The 24,636-nt window shown below is 40.6% G+C and overlaps 1 protein-coding gene across 1 annotated transcript in view; it reads right to left on the bottom strand.

Annotated features, from left to right (window-relative positions):
* ELP2 (elongator acetyltransferase complex subunit 2) overlaps positions 1-24,636 on the bottom strand; it is a 357,175-nt gene that overhangs the window by 282,274 nt on the left and 50,265 nt on the right. The window contains exons 7-8 of the mRNA XM_073630833.1: positions 23,487-23,553; positions 9,100-9,255 (exon numbers count right to left, since the gene is read on the bottom strand). Of these exons, the coding sequence (XP_073486934.1) occupies positions 9,100-9,255; positions 23,487-23,553 (223 nt within the window). The remainder of the gene's footprint in view (positions 1-9,099; positions 9,256-23,486; positions 23,554-24,636) is intronic.

Raw genomic sequence — 24,636 nt, 5'->3', positions numbered from 1 at the left:
TGAAGTCTTCAAGTTATATAGTTTGAATACCACCTTATAGACATATTACTTATCATTGTAAAAGAACATATTCCACACCAAAAAAAAAATGGCTGTGAAAAAAATACACATTTTTTTTTTCCAGGCCATCCCAGCTCTATGTTGTCCTTACAAGTTGAAAGTAAAAAACAGCAGAGGAGAAGCTGAAAAGCATGCGAGGAATCAAGGAAGTTGTGGAAAGCAAAGACCAGCAGACAAGAACTCACAGAATGAAAGGAGATTTTTCAGGTAAGCGTATATTGGCTTGACAAAAATAACTAGTGTGTGTATTGCTATTACAATATGGATGTTATAAAATTCAAGTGTATGCTGTGACCATAAGATTTATTTTAACAGGTATGTTTCTATTGATGTAAAAAAACACTTCCAATGCTATATGTATCATACCAAAATAGAGCAAATAGTAGAAGTTCTTAGTTAGGGTTAAAGTGGTTCTAAAGTCTAAAAGTTATTTTTACCTTAATGCATTGTATGCATTAAGGTAAAAACCATCTGTGTCACAGAGTCCTCCCCTCCTCACACTTACCCAAGCCCATTTTTGATCCAGCGCTGTGCATAAGAGCAGAGGCCCTCCCCTTTTCTTCCCACTCTCACAGGCTTTAATGAAAGTGGAAGCCATTGGCACTGACCTAATACATCCAGCTTTGATTCTTCAAAACATGTTTACTTTGAGTAATATACTATCTGTGTGCATTATAAAAATGGCATATTCAAATGGAAAACTCAGATCTACAGTGCATTCGGAAAGTATTCACAGTGCTTTACTTTTCCACATTTTGTTATTCCAAAATGGATTAAATTATTTATTTTCTTCAAAATTCTACAAATAATCCATAATGACAACATGAAAGAAGTTTGCTTGAAATCTTTGCAAATGTATTAAAAATAAAAAACGAAAGAAATCCCCTGTACATAAGTATTCACAGCCTTTGCTCAATACTTTGTTGAAGCACCTTTGGCACCAATTACAGCCTCAAGTCTGAGTATGATGCTACAAGCTTGGCACACCTATTTTTGAGCAGTTTCTCCCATTCTTCTTTGCAGGACCTCTTAAGTTCCATTAGGTTGGCTGGGGAGTGTCGCTGCACAGCCATTTTCCAGAGATGTTCAATTGGGCTCAAGTCTGGGCCACTCAAGGACATTCACAGAGTTGTCCCGTAGCCGCTCCTTTGTTATCTGTGTGCTTAGGGTCATTGTCCTGTTGGAAGATGAACCCCAGTCTGAGGTCCAGAGCGAAAATGTAAACAGAGAAAGATTTTCTCCTGCGCTCGTGAAAGCAGTAATGGTGTAAAGTGGTGGTCCGAATAAGGCCAAGTGGAAAAAAGAGGTGGAAGGCACGTGATCAAACGCTAGGATCAAGATAATACAATTTATTCATATATAAATTAGATAAATGCATATAAAAAATTATAAGATTGGCCTACCGTATTGTACAGACTTTCTTCTTTTTGTAAGGCTCTGATGAAGAGGGCAACCCTCGAAATGCGTCAGCCCACCTTTGAATACTTGCCCTTGTATGGGCATGTCTAACTTTTAACTTTCAATTTTTAATGTGTATTTTTTGCAACCTAGCTTTTATGAACATGTAGTAATTTTTTACATGCATTTATCTAATTTGTATATGAATAAATTGTATTATCTTGATCCTAGCGTTTGATCACACGCCTTCCACCTTTTTTTTCCACTTGAGGTCCACAGCGCTCTGGAGCAGGTTTTCATCAAGGAGATCTCTGTACATTGCTGCATTCATCTTTCACTCAATCCTGACTAGTCTCCCAGTTCCTGCTGATGAAAAACATCCCTACAGCATGCTTCACTGTAGAGATAGTATTTGCCAGGTTTCCTCCAAACATGACGCTTGCCACTCAGGCTAAAGATTCTAATATTTGTTTCATCAGACCAGAGAATTTTGTTTCTCATGGTCTGAGAGTCCTTCAGGTGCCTTTTGGCAAACACTAGATGGGCTCAACCGGTGCCTTTTACTGAGGGAGTGGCTTCCGCTTGGCCACTCTACCATACTGGTGGAGTGGTGCAGAGATGGTTGTTCTTCTGAAAGTTGACCGTGAAATGCTGGAGCTTTGTCAGAGTGACCATCGGGCTCTTGGTCACCTCCCAGACTAAGGCCCTCTCCCCTGATCGTTCAGTTTTGCCGGGCGGCCCGCTCTAAGAACAGTCATGATGGTTCCAAACTTCTTCTATGAATGATGGAGGCCATTGTGCTCTTTGGGATCTTCAATGCTGCAGAAATTTTTCTGTACCCTTCCCCAAATCTGTGCCTCGATGCAATCCTGTCTCAGAGGTCTACAGACAATTTCTTGGACTTCATGACTTGGTTTGTGCTCTGACATGCACTGTTAACTGTGGAACCTTATATATAGACAGGTGTGTGCCTTTCCAAATCATGTCCAATCAACTGAATTTACAACTGCTACACAGAAAAAATGTGTAAGTCATTGAAATTGACCATTCTGTACAATGTGTAGTACCTGGTGTGTTTTCTAAAACACTTACAAAAATTCAGATACCGTTTTCTACAATAAGGCTAAGGCTATATGCTGCATGTGTACTCAACCACCCTCCCTCCACCCCATTCTCCTGCTTGTAAGCTTGGTGCACTGTTTTTCTCAGAAGTCTGCACTGAGCAACAGTTACAGGCATCCCCTGCAGCAGGAGTATAATTTTGGGTTATATACATTCTAAGGATCATCTATAGCTAAAGAGATAAACACCACAACTTCTCTTTACAGCAATGTTCAGGCATTTATAATGAAGTGAGACCCCCACAAAATTAAATGGGAAAGGGTAGGATAGTAAATATCAGTTTGTTCAGAAAAAAAAAAAAATGTATAAATCCATAAAAGGATATGTAAAATCCCTGCAATATATACACTTCTCCAAAAGAAGATATTTTATTAACAAAAGTGGGGTTACATTTTAAAGACTTAACAACTAAATATGTTTTTTTGTCATGGGTATCCCAGTGGTATACAGCATTTAATATATATATATATATATATATATATATATATATATATATATATATATATATATATATATATATATATATATATATATATATATATATATATATTAATTTCGCTGCTAGAGCCGTTTGTGCGTTTTTTGCACACAGGTTTACAAAATCATTTTAAACCTGAACATTACACAAAAACCCCAAAACATTTTATATTTTCTGAAAACAGACACCCTAGAGAATAAAATAGTGGTAGTTTAAATTTTTTATGTCCCATGTTATTACCGCAAACATATAGGAAAAGCAAAATTTCAGTAAGAAACACACTGAAATGAATTTTAGGGCAAACAAAAGCAAAAAAAGTTTTGGTATATTTTTGGTAAAATATAAAAGACGAAGTTGCACCGAGTAGCTACCCAACAAGTCAAACTTTAAATTTGCGTGCGCCTGTGAAATAGCGAAAAACTTTAGTACCCTATATTTTCTATAGGCAATGCTTCAAAAGCCCCCTATAGGTATCAGTTTAGTATTACGGAGGAGGTCTTGTGCTAGAATTATTGCCTCACTCCGGTGTGCTGGTGATATGCAATATGTGTTTATCGCAATTGACGTTTTCACGCGTAGGTGCCCCCGAAGCATGTGTTTACTTTTATACGTCGTATAACTTTTAAACTGTGTAAAAAAAATTTACACATTACATAGGGAACAAAAAGTCCCCAGTGTGATTATTTTTAAGTGACAGGTTCTCTTTAATGAGACATGCAAGGTCTAAAACACCCTGCATGTCTCCTTTGGGCTCCGCTGAAAGTTTTGCAAAGCATTTCGGATTGCAAAATATACTTTTCCGGCTAAGCCTGCCGGGGACATGGAGAGGCTGACCCAAAAGGGACGCCATAGACGTCGCTTTCAAGGTCACAACAAAAAGGGGAGGAGAGCGGACATATGTCTGCTTTCCTCCCTCCCCTCCACCCACGGTGGCGTGCCAGTGCCAGGGGTGTGTGTGTGAGCAACTGGGCAGCAGCGCAGCCACCCGAATGCTTTCGCCTGTCAGTTTCACACAAAATCCTGGTGGCCGCAGCCACCGGACTGTGTGTAAAATCCCTCTCCCACGTCAGGTCCCAATAAGCGTATACTGATTCATTTGAACAAAAGATATTGCGTCTACAAACTATGGGCATTTTTATTTTTTTTAACTAGTAATGGCTGGGATCAGTGATTTTTAACGGGACTGCAACATTGTTGGCAGACAAATCGGACACCTGACACTTTTTTGGGAACCAGTGACATTACAGTGTTCAGTTCTAAAAATGTGCACTGTTACTGTACTAATGACACTGGCAGGAAAGGGGTTAAGAGGGGGCAAATAAAGGGTTAAATGTATGCCTAGCTGGTGCTTGCTAACTGTGTGCGGGCTGCTCTGACTGGATGAAGACAGAGATCGGTGTTCCTTAGCAGTTGATGTAAATGTATCTAGGCCTCTCACAGGTGCAGCCAACTCTCTGCATGCCTTACATTTTCGGCATGCGAAGAAGCCATTTCTGTCCCAAAATCCCCCCGTCAGAACAGTGATCTGCCTTGTTTACGTAGGCAGATCGCCGTTCTGTCTCTCTGGGTAATGATCAAGGGTAACCAGAGGACATAGGTCCCACCGGACCCTCTGTGTTCAATCAGTCGTTACAGTCATTACATTGGTGGCATCTCTCAGCCCCAGCCTGCTAAATGAACAGTGAAGGGGCAACATCTGACCAATGAGGTTTGTTCCTTGTCATCATACTTGCATGCAACACACCGGATTAGCTCCTACCACTGCCTTTCCCTGTCCCAATTTCAGTGGCACCATACCAGTGATTAAATGAAAAGGATACAAAGTCAAATTCACGTATTACCACTAGCTGCATTTGAAATAAGTAAAGTTATTTATTGATTTATTAATGACTACATAGCTGCATTACTTTTTGTCTCACATATGCCCGAGGATAACCAAAAAACATGAACAAAAAAATTCAGTTTTATATTTTAGTGTAACAAGGCAGCATTGGTCCTCAGTGTGTCATATTGAAAATCTGTATGCCTTTCTGTCTATGCATACCCACCTGTGACACAGCATCTATGTTTGATGCAAACATGTTTTATCAGCATATTCATTCCCTAATGTAATATGCAATGTAAATAGCATTTTTAATTCAAAACCACGTTCTGCATTAACAACAAAGACAAATAATGGCGACAAGGAGGTTTTTGTTTGGATATAAAATGATTACCAGTCTGTAGTGCAGCACACTGGAGAGCAGCAGAGCCAACAGGCACATAATCAATAGAGTGACATGTGAAATATTTCCCCTATGAGTTGCAAGGTAGAGTATCACTTCTGAATTACAATGACTACTTCAAAAAGACCAAACTATTCTTTTCCAGGATTACAATCTTTTCTCTGACAAAGGAAGTGATTGTACTGCAGAAGAATCAAAGCTGCCTGCAAAGAAATTTAATATGCGTTTGCTATAATGTGCAACTGCATGGTGGAATTGAATCATCTTCCTTGTAACAAAACACAGACATCTTTTCTTTATATGCACATTGTACTGTCGAACAATCTGAATGATTTCTGTTCCAACACAGACTAAATTAAGAAACCGGGATGGCAAATTTCATGATAAAGTGACATTTCTCTATTGCAGTACAGATAACATAAAGGTTAAGGTAAAACCGTGTAATAGACAACAGGGTGTTTCTTCCTTAAGCAACCAAAATATAAACATGTTTCTGTATACTACAGCCGGAATACAAAACAGTAAGGGCTCATGCACACAGCAGCTCAAAAAAAAAAAAAAGCTGCTTTTACAGGCATTTAAGCTTTTATTTCTCTGCTTAACGTAGCTTGTGTTTTTTGTGCTCTTTTTGCACATTTATATTGAGCTCATTTAAGGTTTTTTGAGTATAAATGTTTTTTTTCACAAAATCTCCCCAAAAGCTAAGGTAAAAAAAAAAAAAAAAAAAAAAAAAAAAAAAGCATAATCAATCCCTAAAAAGGCGCTGAACATCTCTCAATATACATGCAGGTACATATATAAATAAAAATAAAGAACAGAGGCAATGATTCAGCCCCGGAAGGATTTACTCCCTTAAAGAGGAACTGCAGTCTGCTCACATAATGTGTAATAATAATATCTTTGCAATTCTGAGGCTTCCCTCCAAATACTTTGCATATTATTTTATATATACTGCGATTCTGTACTTGCCAAATATGCGGCAGAAATCTGCCCTCGCTGAGTCTGGCTGCAATCATTTGAACTGTGGGCAGCTGTAGCCATGACCAAGGACTAATGTCCGAAACACGTAGGCTGTTTTACAACAGGAATACTATTTGGGATGTCATCCTGAGTGCACACCCTCTGTTTCCTTATTCAGACAGCTGAAGCTGCTGCTTGTTCACTTCCTGGATTTACACAAAGGTAAACCTCCAGCTCTACAGCTCTCATTGGCCCTCTTATGACTCATCTGTCCTCCCTTCATGGCAAACTCATGAGAGCGAGCGAGAGAGCTGTGCATGATGTCAAAAACCTAGGCTTTTTTCCAGACATGAAACAGCAAGTGGGCTGTATAAGGTATATATAAGGCACTGCGTTGCTTTAACTGTAACTGACAATTGCGTGGACATGCGACGTTGTACCCAAACAAAACTGATGTCCTTTTTTTTCCCCACAAATAGACCTGTCTTTTGGTGGTATTTGATTACCTCTGCGGTTTTTATTTTTTGTGCTATAAACAATAAAAAGACCATCAATTTTGAAAAAAAAAAAAGACAACAATTTTTACTTTTTGCTATAATACATATCCCAAAAAAACAAAAAAAAAATGAAAAAAAAAACAAAAATGTATTCATCAATTTATGCCAAACGTAGCATATGTATTCTGCTACATATTTTTAGTAAAACAAAAAAATCCCAATAAGCGTATATTGGTTTGCGCAAAAGTTATTGCGTCTACAAAATAGGCGATCGATTCAGGGACTTTTAATTTTTTTTATTGTTTTACTGGTAATGGCAGCGATCTGCAATTTTTAGCGGGACTGTGACATCGTGGCGAACAAATCTGACCCTAAGTGGCACTTTTTGGTGACCAATGCTATAAAAATGCAATGATCACTGTATAAATACACTGGCAGGGAAGGGGTTAACACTAGGGGGCGATCAAGGGGTTAAGTGTTCCCTAGGGAGGTGCTTTCTTACTGTGGGGGGAGTGGACCAAGAGGAAGGAGAGAGAGAGAGAGAGAGAGAGAGAGAGAGAGAGAGAGAGAGAGAGAGAGAGAGAGAGAGAGAGAGAGAGAGAGAGAGAGAGAGAGAGAGAGAGAGAGAGAGAGAGAGAGAGAGAGAGAGAGAGAGAGAGAGAGAGAGAGAGAGAGAGAGAGAGAGAGAGAGAGAGAAAGAGAGAGAGAGAAAGAGAGAGAGAGAGAGAGAAAGAGAGAGAAAGAGAAAGAGAGAGAGAGAGAGAGAGAGAGAGAAACAGAGATCACTAGGAACAGCAGATCTGTCTTACCTCCCCTGTCAGAATGGGGATCTGCCTTGTTTACATTGGAAGATCCCCGCTCTGCCTCTGTGAGGGGGTGGACGGCGGATCACGCGCACCCACACAATCACATGCATGGACCGACATATGAGTCCGTGCATGCCGAAGTATATCTGCGGTGGGCGGTCAGCAAGTGGTAATTAGCGAAAAATAAAAAATTTAATTAATTGGAAATTGGAGGCCTAAACTAAATTCCAGCTATCATTTTTTGTTGTGTGCCAACAATGCCCATTTTACTTTCCCTAAATTACTGCAAAACTGCTCCCAGGTATACAAACTAGTAGCAGCTGATTGGAAATACATAATTAAACCTTCCTGTAATGCAAATCCTTTGAACCACTTGAATTTGTACAGTGCACAAATTTTACAGCATGACTTTATATTCATTTTATATAAAATATAAACAAAAAGAAGCCATAAAGAGAATTCAGCAGAAAGCTATTCACTTAAATGGAAACCATGCTGAAAGCAATGCTGTGGGGCTGCCATTTCTGTACCCGCCTCCGGAAAATGCTAGCTGCCAGGCTATCATGCTGATCAAGTTTTTTCTAGGCTTTGAGTCGCCACCCCAGAGGAAGCATCCAGGCATGGAGTTAAGACTTCACTCTGAACCTAGGCTGCATCATTTCTCCAGATTCTGGAACCATTGAAGGCAATAGATTTACCTCTCCCATTTGTCCTTCAACAAATTTTGTCTCCCAAAGCTGCACTCACTTTGTCCAGTATAAACAAAATTCCTGGAAATTGAATTTACTTAGCCAGCTCAAAATATTTTGGAACTTGCTAGTACTCTTCAGAATACCGCATAGAGCACTGCAGGCATCGGTAGTGCAGAAAAATTAATGTGCAGTGTGAGCTTTTTCTGTGCATGTGCCGACTATGCTTAAGCAAAGATTACACTTGCAATAGATTTAAAGACTGGGTGCTACGTCCTATTGTTCTACTGTACTGTTGACTAACCGGACATTGCCAAGAGCAGGGCTCTCCAAATAAAGGGCAAGTTTACTGTCCTTCAGACTTTAGGCGGATCGGACTGTGTCCAGTGGGAGAAGAAATGCACAAGCGTCAGTGACAGTAAACAATGCCTTAGGATTTGTGATGAGCAAGAGTAAAAAAGTTACATAGTGCCTGTGTTCAGTAGAAGGAAGAGTGCCCTATCATTGGTGTCAGTGGCAGGAAAAGTGCCCCGCCTTGGTGTCAGTGGGAAGAATAGTGCCTCATCATTGCTGTTCATTGAATGAATAGTGCCCTATTGTTGGTATTAGTGGGAGGAATAGTGCCCATTCTTTTGTGTCAGTGGGAGGAACAGTTCCCCAAGGGCCAGATAAAGGCAAGCAAAAACTACTGGTCAAGAGATTGCAACAAGGGCCAAGCTGGGATTTTGATGACATTTTCTACTGTAAGTATATTATATGTAAAGTAGTAGGTACATTTTGTACAAAATCTTTTTAGGTAACCGAGTCGTTATTAAAAGATCATGTTCTGAAAGACCATTTTGCTCACCTTTACAGCTGACTTACCTTCTTCTTTGACTAAAAATACATTCTCCTTGAGCTTGATATTGTTTTCTTTCAATTCATGCTCATCTTTGACAGGTTCTAAAGCAGGCTTGGCAAATATCTTCCAAATACGGATAAGGGAATCCTGAGAACAACTTGCAAGATACATATCCTTTCCTGGAAGGAGAAAAAAAAAAAAAAGAAGCTAAAAAGACATTTAACAATAACAATCATGACTACAGGACATTCAAGGTGATTTTTCGCCAAGCTAACAGAACCGCTTTTTCTGCTACCAATTGGTTTGTTTTAAAGCAAAAAGCTTTTTCATTGTAAAAAGACCAATAAACAGCAATGGTCCGCAAATGGTCTGCAGACTAAATACTAAAAAAAGACAAATATTGATCTGTGCATAGATTTATAATGTGTATAAAAATTTTGTTAACCTCATCATATTTGCAGAGGGAAAAACAGTACTACCGAGGGCAGCATTCTGGATCAGCAGAAGGCCATATGACGCTTTAATGTCTTCTTACCTACAATCTGCATATAAAATGTCCCATGTTGCCCCATGCGGAGGATGGGTTTATAAACATCCCCCTTTGACAGCTAACTGCCAACACTTTGTACAGCTACTAGCTAACAAATCCAGCTCTCAGTGACAGTTTCAGTCCCTGCTAACACCAAAGGAACCAATCAGAGTTATTGCTATTCAAGTGATATCAGCTAAAAAATGGCCTCAGCTTTCAGAGAATGCTGTACCCCCATTCGTTTCATACACTTGTCAGCCTGGAATAAAAACCATAGCAAATAAAAACAGTGCACCAAATGAAGGTAAAAATATGTTCTAAAAACTATAAATAAATAATATAAAAATAGGTATTATAGCCAAGTTAACCAATGCCTACTGATGTTGCCAACTTTATTCTGAGAATTTAGAACTTATTTAACTCAGGCCACGAAAGAGTTTTACAGCTAGTGGTAGTTTGAGTGGAAATCAGACTTTGGAAGGCAAAGTTGGTTTTGTCTGGATCCAAAAGACATCATCCTTCCTTTCCTGGTTAGCTGGAACATTTTTTTTTCATTGGTTGAGGTCAACCAATAATAAGGATAAATAATTCCAGTTAATAGGAAAAGGAGGTATAAAAGAAGCTAAACAAAAGATAAAAAGTAATATGGACTGAGTTTTCACAGCTATCTAGGCTTTGCTAAAAAGCTGTAACATAAAAAAGGAAGCAATATTCAGCTTACATCAGTCTCTATGTATGGGTACTGTTAAGATGGGATAGCAAGAGCAATGGCAGTTTTAACTCTGTTTTAATATTAATCCTTGCATCCACACATTCAGTGGAGTTTTGGGACACCTGATATACAGTATATGCTTGATATTTGCAATCTGTACTGCACTTAGTGTACTAGCTCACTCATGGAGCCTGTCCTCTCAAGTAGCCAAACTACCCCATCTTTACCTCAGAACTATAAGTGAGCACTGCAGCATGTAGTGCAGATCACACTTTAATTGATTATCAAAAGGGTATAGATTCAAAGCCATCCCCACTTAAAACACCATTAATCCAACAAGGTCTCATAAATTAGCACCATTAAGGTGTATTTAAGCCTTCCCTTTAAAATACAGGAACTGCATTCCTTTGTCCTTTATAATGTCTCTTTTGAATACTGAATGAAAAAAATAAATTCTTAATACCTGGTAATCATGCTTTTTCCCATGGCTTCCTCTAGTATTCTGACCACATTAATCATGGAAACAGATCTGTGACATGGTCAGTTTGCATCCTTTCAACTTGTAATATAACAGAGAATGCTATGTCATTGCAGGGCTTGCTTGTAGTTCTGTAATCAGCCTGTGATACCATACCATAGGCCAGGGATATGCAATTAGCGGACCTCCAGCTGCTGCAGAACTAAAAGTCCCATGAGGCATAGCAAGACTGTGACAGCCACAAGCATGACACCCAGAGGCAGAGGCATGATGGGACTTGCAGTTCTGCAACAGCTGGAGGTCCGCTAATTGCATATCCCTGCCACAGGCTAACAAGCCCCCCTGCCCATCTGCACTCACTTTGATTGTCATGAGCAGAAATGCTTTGACATGCCTTGTAACCATACCCTCCACCTAGCCAAAGAGGGATTAGAATGAAGCCTTGACATCACATAAGCACAGAAAGAAAGCAATGTTAGTACTTTTGAGCATCTGTTAACATTTTCACTGAGCGTGTTACAAATGACAAATGAGTTCACGTAAGTTTTAGTTATGCTAAAAATAATTACAGTGCAAAACACACTACGGGAGATTTACAAAAACTTAAAAGAGAAGTATCGGAATAGCAAATAAAAAAAAAACACAAAAAAAACAAACAAACATTCTCATCTAGATGGCTGCAACACCAATCCCAGCTGCAGCTGTCCCTTGCTAGCTTTACCCCAAGAAATGAGCGATCAAACACGGCTGATCGCTCAAGTCTCTCCCCTCTGCTCAGAGGGGGAGACACCCACCGCAAGCTGTTAGAGAGAAGTTTGGTAGATTTTTAACTTAAAAACAAGAATGCCAACAGAAATGAATTTTAGATATGATGTTGATGTATTTTTACGTTAATAACCACATCTAATAGGTTGGATGCGGAATTTTCTCATCTATATCCATATGTCCTAATTTTCCATCAACATCTCTCACTAGCAGTTATTTTCCTGAAATCTTAGTTTTGACCCACAAATAGTTGAATGGTTTTTATTCAGATTCTTAAATCACAGAATTCATGTACGATAATCTATAATTATGATCATTGTTTTTTCATGTCTATTATGTCAATGCATTTTAAATCTATGCAAAAAAAAAAACTTTTTACCTTCAGAGAGTCTCTATACAATGGCGATTCTCATCTACAGCCAATTGCATTAACTAATGAATGGGAGTGGTTTGAGTCTCTTTTTGTATATAGGTTGATGCTGGTTTTGTGGGTAACTATGCTGTGAACAAGGCTCCTCGCTGAAACATGTCAGCAGTTACTCTGTACTTGGTGATTATCGAATAAAGAATTTGGATAGATTCCAGAGTGCGGGTTCTTTCCATATATCCATGTACCCAGCGAAGGAGATTAGCAAATCTGCATATTAGCAACTGTCCCAGACAATATATTTCAACATCTAAGAACTCTGACATACAACAAAAAATCCTTAGACCCCTTTCCCATTGGAGTGGTTTTCAGGTGCCTTAGCGCTAGAAATAGCATATATGCAAGTTTGAATCTAATTTTATTGCACTGTCATGCACTTTTACCAATACTTTCCTATTACTTTAAGTGAGCAATCAAAACAGCAGCCTTCCAAACAGTGTAAGGATTAACAGAGGCGGTTTCTGAACAGAAACTATCCTGGATTAGGAGCCCTAGAAAGAACAATCCAGTAATAAATCTAGTAGGTCTTAATTAGGAACATGGAAAGGATTTCACAAACTTGGCATTTTAAACGTGAGATGCTTGTATTCGCTCATTGCATTAACAATTTCGACCCCCTTCCCACAAAGTTTTGCTGTTAATAGCAAATCTAGCAGAATTTTGCTTGCAAAGAACCTTAAGAAAGTGTTCACTTAACAAGCAAAGAGCAAGACGTGCAAGACTGATAAATGAGAAAGTATGCACTGCTAACAGCATTAGCAAAAATGGCAGGATAGAACAAGAGAGAACAAGTAATTGCATCTTAGGAACAAGTTAGAATGAAGGAACTTGCAAAGCACATGATTTGTTAAGCTGCACTGTACAGAGCAAAGGTTTGGGGTCAGTGCTATATATACACTGAACCAAGCCAAACTCTCCCTGAAGGGTGTCATAAGGAATCCACTTTATGGATTTATGGAACAAAATAAATGCAATACAGTTTATAGGATCAATTTGATTTATGAAAAAAAAGGGAACTGTTGGCAAAATATCAATCTAAATAGGCAATGGATCTTTCATCTAAATGTTACAAGAACCATTAAAAGCTGCACTCCTGGATAAGCAAATATTGTCGGAATACAAGAGGCACGTGCCTTCCCAAATTAATCTTGGTGTGATTTGTGTGTTGCTTCCAGATCTGTGTGGTAATCCAGTATGACATTTTGCCTTTGTGCAGGAGCTTCCTTTCGGTAACAGAATGAGTACGTTTTTTTCTCTACCCTTCCTGTAGATTTGTACAGCCAGCCTGTAATGAGTAAACCTTCTTAGCCCCTCCCACATCTCTGCATAGGCTATGTGCAGCACAGTGATGATGTCACTTCTACATCTACAAGGTAAAAACTGGTTTTGCAAAGGTATTTGTTGCACATAAAATAGATTTATATCTTTAGTATCTATTGAGAAATATTTAAATACAAGTTTTTGTGCGTTTAGCTTTAAGTATATTGCAACTTCTCCATTAAAAATAATATACAATTTAGCACAAATGTAAAGCATCGCCCAAGGATGCAAACTGTTACCCTTATCAACAGTTAAAGGATAAGTGCACTTATCCTGTTTGCCCTGTTAGAGTGGCCTAACCTTTCCCACGCTAGAGATGCACACCTACCTTGATCTGATAGTTGTAGACACTAGGAATTGTTTACATCGTCTGTCTCCTGGCAGCATCTGCACAGTACAGCCCCATAGAAGTCTATCAGCCCATCTACCTCAATCTTTGGCCAGGAAACACAGGGAGAGAGGCCTCAGACTTTTATGGGGCTCTACTGCACAAACGCAGCCAAGAGACAGAGGAACGGAGCAAAATGTAAGCAATTCTGAAGGCCTTGGCCATAAGACCATCTCTGCATCTCTGAAGACAAGGGGTGAGATTGGTTAGGTTACCTTAAAAGGATTTAATTAAACAATACATTACTGCCTCAAGATCCAAGGTCTTCCACTTATTCACAAAAAAGTTAATTAAAAAAAAAAAAAGAAAAAAAAAAGAGCATTTAATTAAATTGTTATACATGAAGGAGACCGGGATATAGCTTAGCTTGTATTTATTCATTAATCGAAACTACTAAAAAAAAAAAAGTACAAAAAACAAAACAAAAAAACAGACGAATGTAAATGACCAAAATACCATATCTAAAAACAGAATTGGCCAATTATAAGACCGTAGCTGTTGCGGAAGAAAAGAATTCTCTCAAGCAAAAAAGTAGCACCATAAGGAAAAAAGGAACCAGTTTGTTATCATATATAAATTAGGCAGTATGAAATCCTCAAACCAGAGTCACACAGCCATTAGCATACAGTGAGGGAAAAAAGTATTTATTTCCCCTGCTGATTTTGTACGTTTGCCCATTGAAAAAGAAATAATCAGTCTATAATTTTAATGGTAGGTTTATTTTAACAAAAATATCCAGAAAAAACACGCTTTAAAAAAAAAAAAAAAAAAAAGATATAAATTGATTTGCATTTTAATGAGTGAAATAAGTATTTGATCCCCTATCAAATCAGCAAAATTTCTGGCTCCCAGGTGTCTTCTTTACAGGTAATGAGCTGAGATTAGGAGCACCCTCTTAACTGCTTCCCGCCCACCGTACGCCAAATGACATCCTCAGCTTTGAGCGGGGATATCTCAACGATGCCTGTAGCTACAGGCATCATTCAGATATCGTCTTTTAGAGCCGGCGATTCTGTGCACCATAAGAATGATCATAGCAGCTGTTCCACTGCTTGATCGTTCTTACGGGAGGCGAGAGGGGACCCCCCCCCTCCCGCCGCCTTCCGGTGCTTCTACTGACTCACCGCTGCGATCGCTGAGTCGGACACAGGATCCGCCGGCCCTGGATGTTCATCATAGAGATTTCCGGGGGACCAGATGGTCACCAGAGTCTCTATGGTCGTCAGAGGCCGGGCGCGATGTTATGATGTCACGCCTGGCCTCTCCATTCAAAAGAATGGCGCCGATTCAGCTGGGAAGCCAGGATTCTTTTTTTTTTTTTTTTTTTTTTTTATTTCAGCCTAGAGGTGAGATGTGGGGTCTTATTGACCCCATATTCACTGTAAAGGAGGACCTGTCATGCCATATTCCTATTACAAGGGATGTTTACATTCCTTGTAATATGAATAAAAGCTAAAATAAAGTAAAATTAACAATAAAAAAAAAAAATTTTAAAGCGCCCCTGTCCCCGTGAGCATGCACGCAGAAGCGAACGCATACATAAGTCCCGTCCACATATGAAAACGGTGTTCAAACCACACATGTGAGGTATCACCGCGAACGTTAGAGCGAGAGCAATACTTTTGGTCCTAGACCTCCTCTGTAACTCAAAACATGTAACCGTTAAAAAAATTTTAAAGCGTCGCCAATGGGGATTTTTAAGTAGTGAAGTTTGGCGCCTTTCCACGAGCATGTGCAATTTTGAAGCGTGACATGTTAGGTATTTATTTACTCAGCGTAACTTCATCTTTCACATTATGCAAAAACATTGGGCTAACTTTACTGTTTTGTTTGTTTTTTTAAAGCACAAAACAGTTTTTTTTTCCAAAAAAAATGCATTTGAAAAATTGCTACGCAAATACTGTGCAAGATAAAACGTTGCAATGACCGCCACTGTATTCTCTAGGGTCTTTGCTAAAAAAACATATATAATGTTTGTGGGTTCTATGTAATTTTCAAGGAAAAAAATGAAGATTTTTACATGTAGGAGAGAAATATCAGAATTGGCCTGGTAGGCAAGTGGTTAAAGGAAGTGCTCCTAATCTCAGCTTGTTACCTGTATAAAAAGACACCTGTCCACAGAAGCAATCAGATTCCAATCTCTCCACCATGTCCAAGACCAAAGAGCTGTCCAAGGATGTCAGGAACAAGATTGTAGGCTTACACAAGGCTGGAATGGGCTACAAGGCCATCGCCAAGCAGCTTGGTGAGAGGGTGACAACAGTTGGTGCGATTATTATCAAATAGTGTTAATTTCGTCGACTAAACGACTAAAACATTTTAGTCGACTAAATGATTATTATTTTAGTCCACTAAAACAACTGAGATGACTAAAATATGACTAAGACTAAAACTAAATAGAAATTTGACTTCAAAATTAACACTGGTAACATTTTCACTCCAGCAGTATATAATGAGTTTGGAAATTGTAGAGAAATGTTAACTAATGCATTACAATTTAAAGCGGGATTCCGTCCTAAAAAAAAAAATAAATAAAAGTCAGCAGCTACTAAAACTGTAGCTGCTGACTTTAAATAAGTACTTACCTGTCCTGGGTGCTCATGATGTTGGCTGCCTGAGGCCGACCCGTCCCTCGGCTCTCGGGTCCCGGCACCGCCATCCTAGGTAAAGGAAACAGGCAGTGGAGCCTTGCGGCTTCACTGCCAGTTTCCTACTACGCATGCGCGAGCGGCACGGCACGGCGCTCTGTTCTGTGAATGGCCCCGTGGTGTTCTGGGAACACACACACAGTTCCCAGAAGAAAACGGGGCTGCTCACCGAAGAGCAGAACACACCGCAGAAGAGGAAGAGGCAGATTAGTTAGACTGCCTAGCAACAAGGGTTTAGGTAAGTTTAAAAAATTTTTTTTTTGTTTTATTTTTATTTTTTTTAGGATTTTTGGTGATTTTTTTTTTTTTTCAGCGTGGCCCTCCACTTTAATTACACCCATTAGGTTTTAGTCAACTAAAATGTACTGGAGATTTAGTTGACTGAATACGACTAACACTGAAGCAACTGCAGAAGACTAAAATGGGACCAAAACTAAAATGCCATTTTAGTCCTAAGACTAAGACTAAAACTAAATTGAAATTTGCTGCCAAAATTAACACTGTTAGCAAATGGAAGAAACACAAAATAACTCTCAATCTCCCTCGGTCTGGGGCTCCATGCAAGATCTCACCTCGTGGAGTTTCAATAATGATAACTGAGGAATCAGCCCAGAACTAAACGGGAAAATCTTGTCAATGATCTCAAGACAGCTGGGACCATAGTCACCAAGAAAACAATTGGTATAACACTGAAGGACTGAAATCCTGCAGTGCCCGCAAGGCCCCCCTGCTCAAGAAAGCACATGTACAGTTCCGTCTGAAGCTTGCTAATGAACATCTGAATGATTCAGAGGAGAACTGGGGGAAAGCGTTGTGGTCAAATGAGACCAAAATCAAGCTCTTTGGCATCAACCCGCTGTGTTTGGAGGGGGAGGAATGCTTCCTATGACCACAAGAACACCATTCCCACTGTCAAACATGGAGGTGGAAACATTATGCTTTGTGGGTGTGTTTCTGCAAAGGGGACATGACAACTTCACTGCATCAAAGGGACAATGAACGGGGCCATGTACCGTCAAATCTTGGGTGAGCACCTCCTTCCCTCAGCCAGGGCATTAAAAATGGGTTGTGGATGGGTATTCCAGCAGGACAATGACCCAAAACACATGGCCAAAGCAACAAAGGAGTGGCTTAAGAAGAAGCATATTAAGGTCAGGGAGCTGAAGGTTCGAGTTACCAAACGTCAGCCTCATAACCTTAAATGAATTAGAAAGGATCTGCTAAGAGAAGTGGGACAAAATCCCTCCTGAGATGTGTGCAAACCTGGTGGCCAACTACGTCTGACCTCTGACTGCCAACATGGGTTTTGCCACCAAGTACTAAGTCATGTTTTGCCAAGGGGTCAAATGCTTATTTCACTCATTAAAATGCAAATCAATTTATAACTTTTTTAAAATATATTTTTCTTGATTTTATTGTTGTTATTCTTTTTCATACTGATAAAATAAACCTACCATTAAAATTATAGACTGATCATTTCTTTGTCAGCGGGCAAATGTACAAAATCAGCAGGAGATCAAATACCTTTTTCCCTCACTGTATATGGATTGTATGTTGTATGGCAGGTTCCAAATAAACAGAGCTGAGAACAGATCGCTTATTGCAGATATCCCAATATAAGCTGCACATACCTAGATTGTCACAAGGATAAAAATAAAATACCAAACTGTAGCCTCACTGGGATCTCTTGTATATCCAAGGGCTATTTATATACATGTGGATAATGCTGGAAAACTCCAAGGGAAGGCTCATGCATCACACTTGCCTGGGTATACCATAGCACAGTTCATCACAAATATCAGATGCAAAGTAGCACTTTATGCCTCTTCCCAGTGGGCAACTCCTAACAGGGATTCTTGCAAGTATCAGTCAAACTTGATGAGCCATGACATGAAGATTACACATCCATGTTCACAGGATAAGGAAAGCGGAAACTTAGCCACCCATGTTAGTCCCGAAAAGTCCAGTCCATATCATAAGGTTTCATATGCTAAAGTCCGTCTAAATAGAGACTATACGTGGTCTGGTCCACAAAATTATTAAAGGGGCACCCCAACATGCTGGAATAGAGGGGGGACAAAAGATGGCAACCTGACAAGTTTCGCTGGTCATGTCAGCTGCATCAGAGGCCAATTATGTTTTTAGATATGGTATTGTGGTCATTTATATTGTGTTTTTTGCAGTTTTGATTAATAAATTGATACCAGCTTTTATATATTATGCTGAGCTGTCTCCTGGGTCTCATGATCTCATTTTATCTTGGACAGACTGCAGTTGGAAAACAGAGGTAGAGCCTAAGTCGGGTTTTTATCTTAAAAGGAGCAAAGAGGGTAGAGGTACTTTCTTTAAAAATGCAGAAAGCATTTAAGGTTGAATAGTGTAGGAAAGTATCAGGGAAGACGTCTGCAAGGTTCTACTGTTGTTTCCAGACACGTACCTGTGCGCAGGCGCCAACCAAGAATGTCCAGAATGACTGTGGGCACTTCTGCTGATGCGCGTGCGCGAACGGGACCGCGCGTTGGCACGTGCGCGCACCTGTTACCAAAACTGGCGCCAGTCAGCCTATTGAAACAGAGCTTTAACACTGGCTGGTTGCCGCTTGGTCTACAGCATTACCTGAATCCTGATTCCTGCCTGTTGACTTCTGCTACCGAACCGGCTTGTTCCCTACTACCGCTACCTGCTTCCGGCCCTGACCCCTTGGCTTTCCACCGACTATTCTCTGTCTCCAGTTCCTGTTACCTAGCACCTGTTGCCGAACCTGCTTGTGACCCGACTACGCTTCTGCCTGCTGTCCATGCCTGATTTGTCCGTCTGTTGCCAAAGACCTGCCTGTGATCCGACTACGCTTCTGCCTGCCACTTCTGCCTGATCTGCCTGTCTGCTGCCTACCCGATTCGTCTGACCCTGCTTCTGGCTGTCCAGCCTGCTGCAAGCTCCTGCGTCCAGTGGTGCATCTCTACCCATCTCCTGCCAAGCCTGCCAGCCATCTGCCATCTCTCCTGCCTGCTACCTGCTGTGTTCCGGCTTCCTGCTGCAAGTTCCTGGCTTCCGCTGATACAGACTTCTGGACTGATCACAGGCACTCTTACCCCACCGTGCTCCTGAGCCCGCTGTCCCACTATCAGGGGCTCTCGAACCGGAGCTGTACGAGAGGCCTTCCTCTACACATCAGGCTCACCCACCAGGTACGTGACAGAAAGGGTTAAAATCCCCATCCATTTATTTTTTGCTGTCAGTGTCCTGTTGGAGTCATTTTGCTTTACTTATTGTCCTGAATACAGAGCCTGATGTGAGAAGAGAAAAGAAAAAAAAAAACGCCTGCTATCTGATATAGCTACAAGTGAGGGTGTTTCCATGTGAGGTACTCACGAAGTAGTAAGCGTGTCCATGAGTATGTGATAAGCCAGGTGTATACCATACTGTACCAAATCGTTGTGGCGAATGGGCGGGAGGAAGTGCCTGAATTTCCTAAAAGGGCTCTAGATGGGAGTGGCGTTAAAGTCTAAATAAAGAGTCTTTAAACTTTATCGGGTTTATAAATGTAATATTCAAATTTCTCATACACTGGAATTGCATGTGGAAATTTCCTTTGTTTTCAAGGGGTTTGAACTTGTTGATCCTACCAGTTTACGGTTTTCTGTGGAGGATCAAAAAATGCAGTGACACCAATGCTGAATTTCCAGCAGTGTTGTCAGCCTCTCCACTCTGTGCCTTCCCATTTTGCTATTATTCAAAGCAAGTACCTCAGTGTTTAATTTAGGCAGGAGTGCTGACAAGGAGCAGCTCTTCTACAAGCAGCTAGGGAATGCAGGGACACAAAATTATACACCAGAAATTGCATTCTCCAGAGATGTATGGGTTCTAGTATTGCCCACCCATCGCTCAAAAGAAAAGAAAATTCTGACAATCTTGGCAGAAACAACAGGTACTATGGAGTATATGTTATAGAAAGCATGCTTAAAGTGCGGCTATAAATACAGTGGGGACGGAAAGTATTCAGACCCCCTTAAATTTTTCACTCTTTGTTCTATTGCAGCAATTTGCTAAAATCATTTCAAGTTCATTTTTTTCATCATTAATGTACACACAGCACCCCATATTGACAGAAAAATACAGAATTGTTGACATTTTTGCAGATTTATTAAAAACGAAAAACCTGAAATATCACATTGTCATAAGTATTCAGACTCTTTGCTGTGACACTCATATTTAACTCAGGTGCTGTCCATTTCTTCTGATCATACTTGAGATGGTTCTACACCTTCATTTGAGTCCAGCTGTGTTTGATTATACTGATTGGACTTGATTAGGAAAGCCACACACCTGTCTATATAAGACCTTACAGCTCACAGTGCATGTCAAAGCAAATGAGAATCATGAGGTCAAAGGAACTGCCTGAAGAGCTCAGAGACAGAATTGTGGCAAGGCACAGATCTGGCCAAGGTTACAAAAAATTTCTGCTGCACTTAAGGTTCCTAAGAGCACAGTGGCCTGCATAATCCTTAAATGGAAGACGTTTGGGACGACCAGAACCCTTCCTAGAGCTGGCTGTCCGGCCAAACTGAGCTATCGGGTTAGAAGAGCCTTGGTGAGAGAGGTAAAGAAGGACCCAAAGATCACTGTGGCTGATCTCCAGAGATGCAGTCGGGAGATGGGAGAAAGTTGTAGAAAGTCAATCATCACTGCAGCCCTCCACCAGACGGGGCTTTTTGGCAGAGTGGCCCGACGGAAGCCTCTACTCAGTGCAAGTCACATGAAAGCCTGCATGGAGTTTGTTAAAAAAACACCTGAAGGACTCCAAGATTGTGAGAAATAAGATTCTTTGGTCTGATGAGACCAAGATAGACCTTTTTGACCTTAATTCTAAGTGGTATGTGTGGAGAAAACCAGGCACTGCTCATCACCTGTCCAATACAGTCCCAACAGTGAAGCATGGTGGTGGCAGCATCATGCTGTGGGGGTGTTTTTCAGCTGCAGGGACAGGACGACTGGTTGCAATCGAGGGAATGATGAATTCGGCCAAGTACATGGATATCCTGGACGAAAACCTTCTGCAGAGTGCTCAGGACCTCAGACTGGGCCGAAGGTTTACCTTCCAACAAGACAATGACCCTAAGCACACAGCTAAAATAATGAAGGAGTGGTTTCACAACAACTCCGTGACAGTTCTTGAATGGCCCAGCCAGAGCCCTGACTTAAACCCAATTGAGCATCTCTGGAGAGACCTAAAAATGGCTGTCCACCAACGTTTACCATCCAACCTGACAGAACTGGAGAGGATCTGCAAGGAGGAATGGCAGAGGATCCCCAAATCCAGGTGTGAAAAACTTATTGCATCTTTCCCAAAAAGACTCATGGCTGTATTAGATCAAAAGGGTGCTTCTACTAAATACTGAGCAAAGGGTCTGAATACTTAGGACCATGTGATATTTCAGTTTTTCTTTTTTAATAAATCTGCAAAAATGTCAACAATTCTGTGTTTTTCTGTCAATATGGGGTGCTGTGTGTACATTAATGAGGAAAAAAATGAACGTAAATAATTTTAGCAAATGGCTGCAATATAACAAAGAGTGAAAAATTTAAGGGGGTCTGAATACTTTCTGTCCCCACTGTATAGCACCGTTTAAGCAGTCTATGACTTTAAACTTGCCACCTACTGTAAAACACGTAAAAAATAAGTTATTGTTTGAGGCTAAACAAACACTTAAAAAAAGAGCTCAGTGGGAAGTTACTCTGACTATTCCAGTCTGAGTGGAAAGGAAAAAAGCATCAAAAAGAATTTGAGGATTAACTACCGTATTTATCAGCGTACAACACGCAGCTTAACTTTAAGATGAAAGTTTCCGCAAAAAAAAAAAAACAACTTTACACAGCCCCCCCGGCATAATACACAGACCCCCTGCACAACACACAGTCCCCTTTCATTATAAAGGCCCCCCCCCCTTCACTCCCAGAAGACCCACAGTCTCCTGGGACAGCGCTGCCAGCATGCGCTAAGGTTGAGAAACCTTCACACTGTCAGTCCCTTCTCATACACCGCTCCTCCTGTGTCACTCTCATTGTAAATTAAAGCTTCTAAATACCTCCATCAATGCCGGATCCGGTCAAGTGACCTCTCTTTCATTGACTGCTGTCCTCCCCCAATCAAAAGCTACACACGAGGAGGAGGCGGAGCGGGAGGAGGAGAGCAGTCTCAATGAGCTGTGTTAATTGAGGGATTCAGAGGCTTAGATTTAAATCGAGAATGACACAGGAGAAGCGGTATACGACAAAAGAGCTGGCAGTAATGTTTTCTGAACTTTAAAGTTTACTGGCAGATCTCTGCCCCCCATTGGTAAAAAAAATATCACCGTTTAAAACGCAGGCTCGGTTTACCCTCTATTTTCAGGGTAAAAAAAGTGCGTGTTATACGCCGCTAAATGCAGTATTTTGACTTTTAAAAACAGGTTTGGGCCAAGCTAGCGCAAACAAATTTTCCTTTACTAACAGATGTTCCCGCTGTCAGCACTATATAAAATGTATATAGCATCAGCCACACACAGTATACAGCACTGTAGCACTATGTTCTGGCAGCAGTAGAGGGACTTCCAGTTTACTGCCTGAAACAAATCAAGTTAGGCTGAGCACTCTACAGCCATTCTTTCAGTCTACTGTCCGAAACAGAATCGAGCCATGCTGAGCACTGCCCAGTCTTTCACAGGAAGCCTTGTATTTTTTTTTTAATCAATGAATACAACTCTTCCTCTGATTGGCTGATGTGGAGAGGCAGACGGATGATGTCATGATCTCCACCTCAGCCAATCGGAGGAAGCCTTGTATTCATTGACAAAATACAAGGCTTCCTGTGAAAGGCTGAGCAGTGCTCAGCATGGCTCGATTCTGTTTCGGACAGTAGACAGAGTCCCTGTCATACTGCTGGAACACAGTGCTGTATATACTGTATGTGGCTGATGTTGCATACAGTTTATACAGCGCTGACAATGGAAGAATCTATTAGTCAAGCAAATAGTTCATTTGAGCCAGCTTGGTCCAAACAAATTTTTAAAGGCTTTAAGTCAACATACAAAAAGAAATACAAGCAGTATTTATTTTACAGAATCTCAGAACACAGCATTACCGTACACAGGAGGAGGAACGTACCATTTATGGCAAACTCCACACCTCTCACCCAATCTTCGTGTCCAGGAAGTATTTGTGTCTTCTGAAACTAGAATGAAACAGAAAAATCAAACCAGATAAACAGTATGTTTACTAGAGCTAAAAACAACATGCATTAGTTAGTAAAACAAAATGTCAGAATGAACAGTAATCGAATACTGTAGGTGTAAATTTTGCAAGAATAGTGATTACATTTGCACAATATACAAGTACATACAAACAGAGAGAGAGAGAGAGAGAGAGAGAGAGAGAGAGAGAGAGAGAGAGAGAGAGAGAGAGAGAGAGAGAGAGAGAGAGAGAGAGAGAGACCCCTGCAGGGTGAGACAGTGTCTCTAGAAAGACCCCCCAACCATATTCCCCCCAACCATATTTTTTATACACATCTTATCTGCACTTCTTCACAGCTCCCCTCTACCAGGCAAGAATACCTGGAACCTATGGGTATTGATGATTATGTACCTGCTCCGCTACGACCACGGTCACATTACATCTACATAGCTTCCATGTTTTATTGTCAAAGCTTAATTGAACAAACTGAAGTTAGAAGCTGATTGGCTACCATGTACAGCTGCACCAGATTTTGCCCTCTCCAGTTTTAGTGAATCAACCCCAGTGTCTCTTTAAATTGCTTAAGGAAATCTCCAACATGTCCTGTTCATAACACTATGTTGTGGTAAGGTGAACCGCAGCACAGTGCGTAAAAATGCAGACACTGGACCTCACCTCATGTCAGCACATCTCACCGCACTGCAGCTCTGCACAACAGTGAATGAAATATCATTTAAAAAAATAAATAAAATAAAAGCAAACAGTGACGTGCATTATACCAATGCAATCCACTGCCACTACACCATAGACAACAGCCTGCAAATTACAATAGCCAGTTTTAAAGCACAAGCTGGTGTTAAGCCCTAAGAGCCCTCTCATACTGAGCCGCCTGCCACGTTAGCGGTAAAACGTCGCTAGTTTTAGCGGCGCTTTCGGCCGCTAGCGGGATACTTTTATCCCCCCGCTAGGGGCCAAAGAAAAGGGTTAGCTTTGCAGGCGCTTCAGCAGTGGTGCCCATTCATTTCAATGGGCGGGGAAGTTGGAAAAGCGGAAAAGCAGTGTTTTTTTAACGTCCTGCCAGCTC

Source organism: Aquarana catesbeiana, linkage group LG05 (genome assembly GCF_042186555.1).
Source record: "Aquarana catesbeiana isolate 2022-GZ linkage group LG05, ASM4218655v1, whole genome shotgun sequence".
Taxonomy (NCBI): Eukaryota; Metazoa; Chordata; class Amphibia; order Anura; family Ranidae; genus Aquarana; species Aquarana catesbeiana.
The sequence above is the reverse complement of the archived record's forward strand: the minus strand, read 5'-3'. Positions and strand labels throughout refer to the sequence as shown.